At 38.6% G+C, this 13,210-nt stretch overlaps 1 protein-coding gene across 3 annotated transcripts in view; it reads left to right on the forward strand.

The window, feature by feature from the left end:
- The window catches only part of LOC107684745 (SUN domain-containing protein 1-like), a 28,076-nt gene that overhangs the window by 5,109 nt on the left and 9,757 nt on the right, over positions 1-13,210 (forward strand). The window contains exons 2-16 of one of the 3 annotated variants that reach the window (XM_016481088.1): positions 1,831-2,007; positions 3,104-3,303; positions 3,420-3,446; positions 3,522-3,737; positions 3,921-4,025; positions 4,654-4,785; positions 6,247-6,327; positions 7,067-7,165; positions 8,413-8,461; positions 9,230-9,285; positions 9,374-9,522; positions 9,641-9,919; positions 11,350-11,442; positions 11,658-11,731; positions 11,850-11,994. In XM_016481088.1, coding sequence (XP_016336574.1) covers positions 1,831-2,007; positions 3,104-3,303; positions 3,420-3,446; positions 3,522-3,737; positions 3,921-4,025; positions 4,654-4,785; positions 6,247-6,327; positions 7,067-7,165; positions 8,413-8,461; positions 9,230-9,285; positions 9,374-9,522; positions 9,641-9,919; positions 11,350-11,442; positions 11,658-11,731; positions 11,850-11,994 — 1,882 coding nt within the window. The remainder of the gene's footprint in view (positions 1-1,830; positions 2,008-3,103; positions 3,304-3,419; positions 3,447-3,521; positions 3,738-3,920; positions 4,026-4,653; positions 4,786-6,246; positions 6,328-7,066; positions 7,166-8,412; positions 8,462-9,229; positions 9,286-9,373; positions 9,523-9,640; positions 9,920-11,349; positions 11,443-11,657; positions 11,732-11,849; positions 11,995-13,210) is intronic. The other 2 variants (XM_016481089.1, XM_016481090.1) reach the window with 2 other exon arrangements.

The following is a 13,210-nucleotide window of genomic DNA, read 5'->3' on the forward strand; positions in this document are numbered from 1 at the left end:
TTTACTGCTGATCACAGAACCGTGCTTCACTGAAAGATACGCATGACAATCGCAGCTTCTGTCGAATCGCGATCTCGATTCCATTTCGATTTATCGTGCAGCCCTACTTTACATGTCTGTGTTCTGTTCCGTCTCTGAGCGCATACACAGAAAGCCTCCTGAGGAACAGCGCAAGTTCTCTTTCGGACTTTTAATGATCGTTTTATCTCGATTATTGTATTTTCATAATCATTTGAGGCCGAAATCGAAACTATTTCGATTAATTGCACAGTCCTAAGTAAGTGTTTTATTTTGATTTTAATTTTACATTTTATTATTGACTTCAACCCATAAACCCCCTTTTTTGAAACTCAGGAATAATCCAATGATTTGAGATTTACCAGATTTGACCCCTGCCTTAAGACATTGTTCAGTTATTTTATTTCTAGACATTTGTCAGGTTTGTCAGAGAGAAAATAAGTGTGTGAAGTCTGTGCATTAGAGGTCTTCACGGGTCCACTTGGATCCGAAAAACCCGAGGTCCGACCCGAGATCCGAGTGGGTTCGGGTCCAAAACTTCGAGTACTTCGGACACGTGTCAGGTTAGGTATGAGCGGCCTCGGGTAATTTAAAATAAACATGCTTTTTTCCAAATGGACCCAATTAGACCCGAATTCTTTTAAACTATCCCGAATGCAGTCTTTCACTTTCGCATTAAGTGAGGAACGCACATAGAAAAGGAGCATACGTTTGTAACCTCGCAGGCTCGCACACAGAAATCATCTTATAGATATGAAATCCATCATGAAAATCCACTCGCTTCATCATGCTGCGTGTTCATGCAGGGCTTTTCTTTTTTGTGTGCAGAAGCCTTTCGCCGGAGATCAAGTTGCAGACAACACTAGTGAATCCATGAATTATTAGGCTATCGATTATTAATTTATTTAATTTTTTTTTACAAACTATGACGTTTATTTTTCAAATCCACTGGTCACAATTGAAAGCAGAGCGCAGAAATATCTTGTATCCATCAGGTAGGCACTAATATAAAGTAGCCTAATAATAAATTGAATAAATGTTAATTAAATCAAAGTAATTTGAAGCGGCCAAATCAGTCAGCAGGACACCAGGATTTTTCCTGACTGACTGCGGGGCTACAGGCTGTACACGTCAATGCTGTTTACGTTCGGGTCCAGTCGGCTTTGAAAATAAATGCCATCGGACTCTGGTCTAATTTCATCGGGTCTGTCTCGGGTCGGGTTTTTCTTTTAATAAAATTAATTTATGCACCTCTGGTTCGGGTAAGAAGTGATTCGGGTCGGGTACAGATTTTAAGGACCCGAGAAGACCTCTACTGTGCATCTCTCAGCGATGTTTGGTGGCATTGTCTATAATACTAACAAGCTGTAGCTACATTTAACTGCTTCAAAAGCCCTAATGTTACTGCCTTGCCACTAAGAAATGTAGCTTTACAATTGCAAAACTATTTTATTGAAGTTGTGGTGAAATAAGTTTGTGTGTGCGTGCATACAGAGGGAAAAAAACTTGCTTTCCATTGATGATATAAGGTCATTTGACATTTTTATCATATAGTCAGTCATTTGTTTGCTTGATGGTGTTTGTGGTTTCTGGTGTCTTTTACTGTTGTAACTGGGTGTAAATGGATGTTTGAAAATAACTTGCTGAAGTGATATGTAACTAATGAAGTTAACAGACCTGCAACAGCATAGCTGTGTTTACATAGTCAGCCAATCAGAATGAAGCATTCAACAGCCCTTTGGTTAAATTTTTACTCTCTCTTCTATGGTAGCTGATCCTAATTAGTCTTAATTAGTGCTTTGTCTCCATCAGTTCCAGCTACTCATCTTCAGCACAAGACTTTGAGAGGAAGCTCAGGATTGGGCCCGTCTACGAGTCACCCAGGATGTCCAGACGCAGTCTCCGTCTGCACACCAACACAAGTCATTATGGAGACGACAGTCTGCTTGACTCGTCTCTAAACCACAGTGCCTCCTTCAGCCGTGACCAGTGAGTGCAGTTTGTCCATGAAAAACAGCAGGGGATTATTTAGCAAAAATTATATAAGAATTAGGCCATTAGTGCCATATTATAATGCAAAATGCATTTTCTTTTCAGGAATTTTAGTTTGACCTTTAATGTTGGCATAAAGGAACAGACAAAATAAATAATTTAACTAAGTGTAGAAGACACAAAGAAAAGCTACAATTTAAATTACTTTTGTTTTATATGTTTCCAGTGGCCAAGTAACTGAAATCTAATAATGCAGTTGCAGAATTAGCCACACACAGATGCAGCTACTTTGTGTCCACTAGAGGTCCTCTTGCCATCATTATTAAAGGGGTCCTGTTATGTCTTTTTACGAAGTCTAGATTTGGTTTTTGGGGTGTACAGGAATAGGTTTTCATGCTTGATTGATCTCTGTTTCAATAAGGCCCCTCTTTCCAAAATATGAAATCTGCTTTGATTGGTTAGCTGGCCCACTATGTTGTGATAGGCGAACCGCAAATTTCATCTGCTCAGCTGTAAATATTAACAATGGTGTAAATTTTGCCTTTTGTTGTAGTTCTTGAAGTGTTTTCTGTTAAAGAGAATATCTCCCTTTGGGGTGGACTTTGAGCTTTGTAACCTTGCAGATCTTTTTTACACTCAGCAGCATTACACAGTTACAAGCATTACAAGAATAATAGGACCCCTTTAACGGGATAATTCACTTGAAAATTAATTTCATTTACTCACCCTAAAGTTGTTTCAAAACTGTTTGAGTTTCTTTTGCTGACCACCGAAGATATTTTGAAGAATGTGGGTAACCAGTTTCTGGTCCCCATTGACTTCCATTGTATGGAAAAAAAAAATACTTTGGAAGTCAGTGTGGACCAACAGCTGTTGGGTTACCCACATTCTTTAAAATTTCTTGAGTGTTCAAGATTAGGAAAAGTTGTGTAGTGTATTTCAGCTTCGTCACTTGTTTAAAAAAATAAAAATACAGATTCAATGTATTAACAATATTAGCTAAATAGAAGGAGGCATCAGGAAAATAAAGCCAGCAATATTTTGGTTCCGTTTTCCATCCGCTCTCTTCTCTTATTCTATCTCTGTCTTGCAGGACACTGAAGAGCAGAAGAGCTCATCACTCTGTTTTAGGGACACCACAGATTGTTCAAACTCCGAGGTCTGCCTCAACGTCAATCCTGCAGGCCCAAAACAGCACACTGAACAGCTGTGCGCCCAGCAATGCCTCTCTGCTGTCCTCTTTCTTAGACGAGTCCTCCATACAGGAACACACCCTAGTCGACAGTTTCTGGGGTCAGTGCCAGCAGACCTTCATGATAGCCATGATATGTTACTCTGAGTTAAAATGAACTGAGATTGGTGGACAACTGAAGCATTGATTGTATTTTTTATTTTTTTTGTAATATTAGGTTTGGATGAAGACTGTGATGTTAAGGGTAAGTGTTTTTTGTTGTTTTGTTTAGTTTTTTTATTTTGGAGCTGTATTTACTTTTATTGGATTTTTATTTTAGACCAGACAATCACTGCACACCACAGCACAGTGGAGGCCAAAACCCAGACCTCTACAGCACAGAATGGCTATATTTGCAAAGACTGCCCCAATGCCTCTCCATCCAAGAACAACAGTTCCCTTCATGATGCTACTGGGCATCAGGCGCCACCCAGCACAGCCTCCTATCCAAACACTACGTTGTACTGCAGGGACAAGAATCGCAAATACAAGCCAGGTGAGACAGTTTGATAACGCACTATAAATCTGCTGTTTCCCCTTTTCCTGTAATGTCAAAACACCTTACATGATGGGGTCAGGTTTCTCCTGGTCTTCAGAAATGGGCTCCGAGTCCTTCAGTTCTTTGGATGCGAAGTATTATTGAAGGGAAAGTGCAGGCTTGACTTCATTGTGTCTGCAGGTGTGCTGGGGAGGTTGTCTGAGACGTGCCTGCATAACAGAAAGAGAATTGCTGCATTTGTAGTGTACATATGCACAATACTGATGCAGACGGCTCTGCTCAAAGGTATCAGCCTTGGTTAGTCTGTCGTTCACCTCTCCAGGCTGTGGGGTTCCTCACTAGATGGTTTATGGCTGTTTGGGTGTCTTTTCAACATGTCACTGTCAGAGTGTGAAACTAGCCTATGTTCAGATTAGGTTCTCGAGTATAGTGTCAATATTGGAAATATTTTCCATAGTCTCTTCACTTTAAAATGCATTTTACACCTTGGTAGATATCAAGGATGAGGAAACTCTTGTCTAATCTCTGCAGCTTTAAAAGTATATATATATATAGAGAGATGGAGAGAGATAGAGATGGAGAGAGATAGAGATGGAGAGAGATAGAGATGGAGAGAGATAGAGATGGAGAGAGATAGAGATGGGGAGAGATAGAGATGGGGAGAGATAGAGATGGAGAGATGGAGAGATATATAGATAGCCCGGATAATTGTTTGGATGGATTTTAGTACTTGGACATGTACAGATCTGCACACTGCATGCATGCAAAGCAGCCTGCTGGGTAAAGATGTTCTCCACAACCACCGTCACTCACTCTGTCTCTGTTCACAGTCTTTTCTGACCACTATCACTTTCAGATATCTTTGATCATCAGACCTTATGTGTTGATTTAATATCAGTCCATATCTCTCCAGGCCTGCTGTCATCAGTGTTGCAGTGGTGTGTGCGAGTGTGTAAGGGAATCGCTCGCTCTACAGCCTGTGCGCTGAGGAAGACACTGCAGTCTGTGCAGCAGAAGAGAGCAACCAATGGCTGTGCTAACGGAGGTATCGCTTTCTCTCAGACCCTCTGGTGCCTGGATGTTATGTCCACTTATTAACCAAACTACTGTTCACACTGTACAAACAGCCAGAAACAGGCAATTGCTTATTCTTAAGCAATAACTCGTTACGCTCATGATGTCACACTCCAAGTCATTTCAAGAGAAAATCATTAACTTAAGGAATGTTGAGGCTGTTTTGTTGTAGGTTTTCTAGAAATGTTAGTTCTTAATTAGGCTCTTGATTGGTGACCGACACATTTGTTCGCCGCAAATAGTTATTAAAGAAATTGTGAATTGGTGGACTGGGGCTCATTTGACACTAGAAAACTATTTAAAAATTGAATAATCTGGCCCTCAAAACAAATGTCGTTAAGGAGCCCTGATGTAAACGGCCCCTTTCTGGTATCCTTGCAGGCATCATACAAAAGATATCTGGTTTGCCTGTATTCCGTCGGCTTGAAATTGATGTTGCAATAACAGATATAACTGTTCGTAAACCAGGTTAGTAAGTAGGTTATCACAGTGGTCTTATATTAATAAGTATAATGTTAAAGTCACCCTAAAGGTGAAGTGCATCTTCTATGTCACTTACGGAATTGAATGCAACTTCCAAAACCCCATGGAGCCCATTTTATTATTATTATTTTATGACACCATATGAACAAGTGTTCACACTGATACTAAAATGACCATTCGTAAAAATGATCATCATTCGTCCTCTGTACTTGGTAAGCAAAATATATACAGCACTTTCCATGAATAGGATACAAAGTGGGCCTGAAAATGATTTGTGTGCATAAAGTACATTTAACCACAATAAATTGACAGACATCGCATGTTTAAAACTACTTTCTTTCCACGGCATGTCGATTTTAATGGTAAATAATTTAATTTACTTTATAGTTAAGTTAAAACATAATGGAACTCTCTTGCTTTAGCTGCAGATCTGTTTCTGGTTGAGGACCCCTGTGACAATCACTAGTCTTTTTTTTTTTTTTTTTTTTTTCTTTCTCTCTCTTCTAGGTTTTGCTTTCGAGCACCTGTCTCTTCTTTCTGTCTTTTGTAAATTTAGTCCCTTAGTGGAAGTCGGTCTCAGGAGTGGCAAATGCAACTCATCTTTGGTTATCCCATTACACCTGAACAGTCATTTCTGATGAACCCTTCTCACCCTCTCACTTTTTTTAACAGGCCACTTTAGTCTCTTCCGTGGTGTTTGACCTCCTACAGCCACTATAACTTACAACTTTTGTTCCCCTTCCAGATGTTTCTTCGAAGCATGATTACACTGTGCATAAACAAATGCACCTGTCCACCATGAGCACTGCCTTGGTTACATGCAAATCTCTCTTGTTGGAGTCTGTCTATGCAGAGCTGGGATTGGAGGAGTGAAGAAGACTGGTACAGAATTGCGAAGGACTCTTGGCTTTATCTGATGTTTATTTGTTTGTTCTGTTTTTCATCATAGGCAATGAGAAATACTACAGCAGTATGAGTGTTAAAGAGGTAGTGCTGCAAAAGGAACGACCAAAGATCAGCGGCGTACTGTGTAAGTACACATACTTCACTTTCAGATATTTTTCCACTTCAAATCATTAGGTGTTCATATTTAAAGTTGTGTACTGTAAGGAACAAGGCACACAGGGTTGGAACGACATGTGGGTGAGTAAATGATGACAGAATAACAGCATTTTTTTGGTCAGTTATAGTTTTAATTGTGCTAGTTAATCATGCTGCCTTTTTAAGATACCTTTCCTTTGGTTAAACTATAAGGTAGTATTGCATATTTCCATTGAATGCATTTGTAAACGTAAATCATAATTGTAATCAATACATCAAATTGCCTATGCATTTCGCATGAATAGTGCTATTTTTCATGCCACTGTTGGCCACTTATGTGGTTTCAATTAAGTTACGATTGCTAATTGATTTATTGGCCAGTGTTGGGGATCTGATTTTCACCGCAGGGTATATATCAGTGTAGATTTAAATACAAATTAAACGGCCATCTAAAAAACTGACTGACTTGTTTGAGTGCGACCATTGGAAGGAAGCTGCTTGGGTAGAGTCACTAGGTATTGTAGTTGCACACCCTGATGAATAATAGCAGAATGATTCATAAATGATTGCTCTAGTGGACGCATAGTACAGGCTCAGTGTTTGCACACTTTTGCCTACAGCATCTGTTTAAAAATGTCTGTTGATTAAAAGCACAACAAATGTTGAGGGAGTAGAACTTTAACATGCAGTTTAATGTGTCATTTTCAACCGTGCACCGATTCTGACAGGTGATGACTGCAAAAGGAAGCATAATTTTGCAACGGACACTCATTCTTCCCAGGAAGAGAAGCCTGTAGTGACCTTATGGTCACTCATAGTTTCCACAGGTTATATAATCATCTTTTTTACCCTCAATCTTGGTCATTCCAAGCTTATGGTTTGGGAATAGTTGACAAGCCAGTTAATGCTGCTGTGAGCTCCTTCCCTGCATTGATGGTTTTCAGGTTGTGGTCAGGGCATTTTCTCCCCAGCAGGTGTGGGTTTGTCTCTGTGACGAGCTTTCAGACAACCTTGCATGGCTTTTCTCTTTGTTCAGCTTTCTGCGGTTCTGATTCCATTTGACAATCTCTTTCCTTTTCACATGTAGTTATTATAACTCTTATAAGCATCTTTTCTTGTCATGCATATTCAATACATTCAGGCAATAGTCATGTTAGAGCTCTTGTTTACAGTTACAATGGGGTCCTGAGATTACAAAAGAGCACCCACTGCATATTGAATATTTTAAACGATTAAAGCATTGAAGTAAAATGAAGAGAGATTCAATATGCTGCACTAGTGAAGTCAGTAATCAAATGTAAGCAAATTAGTGACACTGACCTAGTGTTTTTTTTTTCTTGTCCAGATTGTTGTCAGATTTTCCTCCACTGAAGCACAAGTTGTTTTTTAACATGGTTTTTTTAACACTTTTTTTTTTTTCTCGCATCATGCAACTCTCTGTCTGATCCTTAGATGGCATGACAGCAGAAAGGGCCTGTTTACTTCTAAGACATTTATGTAAACCTCCTCTTTGCATGAGAAATACTGCATTGCTGCTTTCAGTTTTAAACTCCTCCATCCCTTTATTTCAGCTTCTATTTCAGAACCAGGTGTTTTAGCAGTTTATTTGCATAGTGCAACTCTTCTCAAATGCAACTCTTCTCAAAAGGTCAAGGAAAATTTGATTCCTCAATCGGATTCCTCAATTTGATAACATGAGCCCGTTTAAAGCATGCAAAATAACAGAAATGTGGAGTTCATTAAATTCATTTATCACCTTTTCACTCTTTCACACTTTTAAATAAATAAAAAAAGAAAAGTGTTGAGTTTTTACTAGTAGTCTCATGACCTCTAGACCCTACTGTATGTATTTCATCTACTCCAATTTTAGGAGGCCTGTTTTGTTTTTATTTTCAGGATGAATGCTACAAGTTGAAAAATTTGCAATTTGTCAGCTTTTTGCAACTCTCGTGTGTGTGTGTGTGACCTCTCGCTGTACACCCTACCCCTGCTCTGTGCCCTAAAGAGTATGTGCTAATCAACTCTTCAGTTTTTTGTTTTTTCTTTACTCATGCTTTACTCTGTATGTTTCCAGGGAAGACAGCCTCAGGAAGCTTCTTGTTGCTGGTTGATTTCTTTGCAAAGTGAGTTTTGATCTCTTTTCCAATCAGTTCTTTCTGTACCTATCTGTGTCTAATGCACATCCAGTGTGGTTCCATAAGTGTTATTTAACACTTGATTCATTGATAACTTTGAAGTAATTTCAACTGAATTCTTCACCATGATAGAAGACTTACCCTGTTTCTCAACTTTCTTGATTAAATTACTCATTAAATTTAGGAAAACTCTCATCAGACTCTGATAACAGGTCTGATAACTGGCTAGCTTTCATTTTATACAAAATTGTATTATCATTGAAATTTTCTGTGAATTGTTTACTTGCAGCAAATGGACCATTATGTAACTGATCTATGTTCTTCCAGCGTGTGCCCGATCTCATTTTGAGTACTAATCTTTGAGTTTTATTTGACATTGCTAGTTTTTGAGAATCACTTACTGTTGCTTTGAGCAGAACTGACAAAGATTTAAGTCTCTTAATCACACTGAATGGTCACACATCACTATAAATACAATATAGCTAGATCTAAAATCCGTAGGATCACTTGTCATTTTGTACCGGCCAGCCCCAAAACTTGCTATTTGGTAAGGCATTAAGGCATTATTGATATACAGTACAACTTTAAAATGTGTAGTTAATTGTGCTATACAGATTAATTTGACTTCATTCGTTAAATAGACAGTCCATAAACTTAATTGGTTAATTTCTTAATTGGAGCAGTAGCCAAAACACTGCTAGTGTGTTAAAGTATAATGTCACACAAATTTTAACCTGTCTTCATCCTCTCTTCCAGGTGTCTCCCTATGCTCTCGAAAGTCCTATTTCTTGTACCTTTCCTTCTGTTTCTTGGTGAGCTTGCTGTTCATGAGTGATTATTGGTCTAAATGGAAATAAGATCCTGCATCCTCATGCGTTGCTTCTGTGCCCTTCCTGAAAGCTTTGTGCTACTGGGGGCTGTCCGGACTGTTAGCCATGCTGCCTTCTGCTAATGTGATGGTGTGGAGAGGCGCCTCCTACGTCACCCCTCCATCCACCTCCATGGGCGACTCGGAGGAGAGACAAACTCCCCCTGACACACACACTCAGGTTGTATTTACCCTTAGGATTTTACTAGTGTATTGTAACTCTACTGTAAGTTAGCTTTCTTTCTACCAATACCAAAATATTAAGTTGACTGTCTGTTATTATGTCTCCCTCTTCACAGAGGCCCTCAGTTCTGTCGTTGTCATCAGTAGAGGCGGAGAGGTTGATGCGTTTAGAGGACAACTTGTCTCAGCTGTGGGATCGAGTAACGGGGGGTTTGCTCAGGCAGGAGGAGCAGCACACTGAAGTGCTCAGTCTGTATAACACACTGCGCTCAGAGCTCCACACAGAGAGACTCACAGACAGAGAGGGTCTGGGAAAGTGGATTGGAGACCTGCTGGAGGAGCGATTCAGCCTGCTGAAAGGCGAGGTGCAGAAAGAGGCCAAGTACACGCAGCAGGTAATTAGTAAATCAGGGATTAAAGTTCCGTTGCTACGACTGATTTCCGTCAGTTCATAAAGACAGTCACTTACTTCATTCCTGAATGATTCAGCCGCTCGAACGAATCAGTTGAATGAATGATTCAGTGATAAATTCAGTGACTTGCCGCCACCTGCTGGCGGATTTAGTTTCATTTTTAGTGTATAATTTGTTATTTGATCATATTTCTGTATTCAAAATTGTATATTTAAAACATTAATCTCCACATGAATTTATGAATTTAATTGCACTCATGCCACCTCTGAGCCTCATTAAACATCTGAAAATGTACCTACAAGCCACTTTTGTGTTCTTCTGTGCCACCTCTGTAGTACAAATTTATTTATTAATACTAATTTCATATGATTGGTAACTTATTTCTTATTCTACTTATTTTATTGCGGGGGTTAAAGCAAAAAAAAATTCTTTTGACTGAATTTTTCTTCGACCAAACCCCATTCATCAGCCATACCTGTCACACACCCAGTTTATGAGCAGTTTTTTTTCTTGTAATTAGGAGCGCTTGTCCTCCTAATTTAAAAAGTTAGGAGCACCTTCTGATCAATAATCAAAACTTCTGATAAAAAATTAGCCTTCCTAATATGAGGTGACATTTGAGTCCTTAAAGTGACTTACAGGAGTATTTTCTTTTTGCCTTTGTAATGGAATCATTTTCATCTGTCAAATTCAAAAATGTATGTTTATAATCTTTTTAAAATTTCTATTTAAAATATGTAGAATAAGACAAATAAGTTACCAATCATATGAAATTAATATTAATAAATTAATTTGTACTACAGAGGTGGCACAGAAGAACACAAACGTGGCCTGGTGTACTTTCAGACATTTAATGAGGCTCAGAAGTGGCATGAGTGCAATTAAATCCATAAATCCATGATGATATTAATGTTTTAAATATACAATTTTGAATACAGAAATATGATAAAATAACTGAGATTATACACTAAAAATGAAACCAAATCTGCCAGCAGGTGGCGGCAAGTCACTGATTTTATCACTGAATCATTCATTCAATTGATTCGTTCGAGCGGCTGAATCATTCAGGAATGAAGCAAGTGACTGTCTTTATGAACTGACGGAAATCCGTCGTAGCGACGGAACTTTAATCCCTGAGTAAATGCTCGTCATTTAAAACCATTTAAATTTGACCATGATGTGGACAACTTTTAACATACATTAGGAGAGGTAAGGCGGATATTCTGTATGTATTCAAATGAACATGCAAACATGAGTCACTGACCGAAATTGAGATTAACATTTAAAATACAGACCAAAGAATATTGGGGGCTCAGGTTGTTTTATATTGTTCCCAGTTTAACACGTTTTTTGTCAGTTATATATTATGTAATATCTTGATGAACAATCTTCAATTCTGTCTCTGTCTGCAGCGTCAGGAAAAGCATGCAGAAGAGAGTCAGTCAGAGAACACTCGACTCGCTGAAGCTGAGGCTCTCCTTCAGACGTTGGCACGCAAAACTGAGGTGCGACACTCAAATTATACAAGGAACACACAAGATGCTTTCTTATCAGCATGTAGGGTTTTGTTTATTTAGTGGGAGGCTCTAAACCACTGATGTGAATTATCTTTGGGCCAGAGTTCACATGATTTTTTTTTTTACGTGATATGACTTCTGATTCAGTAATCAAGTGAGTCATCTGTGCAAATTCAGCTGTATGACTGACTTGTTTAATTTAGGAGTTGCAGAGAAAACAAGAACCTGCTTTTAGAAAGATTCCTGAGGCTGAGGCGCCCGCCCCTGATCCTCACAGGTCATTATCATCTTAAATCTGGTTTAAACAGTCAACAGTGTTGTGTCTCAATCATTAAAGTAATATTCAAGGTACTTAATGTAAACTGGTGTAGTAATGTATGTCTGTTCCTCTTCAGTGAAGAGGCTGAGAGCAGCTCCAGTGAGGATTTGCTGGCAGAGGTGAGGCGGCTAGAGGACACTTTGGAGCGCATCAGAGATGATGTGCAGGGGCTGATGGGATGCAGAGAAAAGTGTGAGCAGCTGGACTCCCTTTCAGTCTCGGTAAGTGCTCCGTTGCCATTTCAGTTCATCATTTGTAGTTTTTGCAGTGTCTAATTTTCATACCTGGCATTTTAACATCCTTATCTAACCCTTATAAAGCATTTACATTTTTATCCTGGAAGAAATTTCTAAAAATAATTAGAAAAAAATTCTACAATTTTAAAAATGTAGCAAGACTAAAAATATTTATATAATATGCATTGTAATAGAGTTATAACCGTTCACTTATTAATGATAAGTTATTAATCAGATACAATATTGTTTTATAACAGGGTTCCCACGCTTCTTGAAAGTACTTGAAAGTACTTGAATTTCAGACATATGGATTCAAGGCCTGGAAAGTACTTGAAACCGAAATTGAGATTAACATTTAAAATACAGACCAAAGAATATTGGGGGCTCAGGTTGTTTTATATTGTTCCCAGTTTAACACGTTTTTTTGCTTTTTAAAAATTGTCCTATATGTTCTGTCAAAGACCGAACCAGCGGCACTAATGATTGGGGGTGGAGATGGGGGAGTGCGAAAAAAAAAAAAAAAACTTGTGGGTGTTGATCGTTGATGCAGCCTAGAGCCTGAGCAGGACAGTTTTCTTTAGCCCGCTCCCGCTGAATTTCTGACCATTACCGCCCACTCCCGCACCGTGTGTGTCACGCTCCCGCAAACATTCTTATTGTCTTATTATATATATTTCATCAACGAAAATAGTTCCAAATATAGTAACAGCTGAGCCGCTGCGCATCTCTAAAAGCAAAATTTTTTTTTTAATTAGGAGGACAAGCAGTCCTAAAAAGAAAAGTAAGCATAGAGTGTATCAGAGAAAGCTGAGAGAGCCCTGTGTAACAATATAATAGATCCATGCATGAGGTCTTAAAGAGACAGCAGCCTAAATAAACCTGTTGCTGTCTGTCATTATTTTACAGTTGAATAGTGTCATTATTTTACAGTTGAATAGATAAAGTACTGTTAATTTAATTTGTATCTTATTGTTTTTGTTTGTGCTATTGATTGTCATTAATGTATTTGTTCTTATTTTATTATTTACTATGTTCTTGTCCTTTTTGGTTAAAATAAATTAAAGTTTGAGTGCACATGATTCTTGGGTGGGGAGGGGGCGTGGTCCATGAGAAATAGTCCTGCCCTGCCACCTCAAAAATCCTAGAGGAAACACTGCATGCATTTAATAAAATTAGAAAAATGCATTTACAAAGTACAAAG

Source organism: Sinocyclocheilus anshuiensis, unplaced genomic scaffold, assembly GCF_001515605.1.
Source record: "Sinocyclocheilus anshuiensis isolate Anshui unplaced genomic scaffold, SAMN03320099.WGS_v1.1 scaffold537, whole genome shotgun sequence".
In the NCBI taxonomy this organism is placed as follows: Eukaryota; Metazoa; Chordata; class Actinopteri; order Cypriniformes; family Cyprinidae; genus Sinocyclocheilus; species Sinocyclocheilus anshuiensis.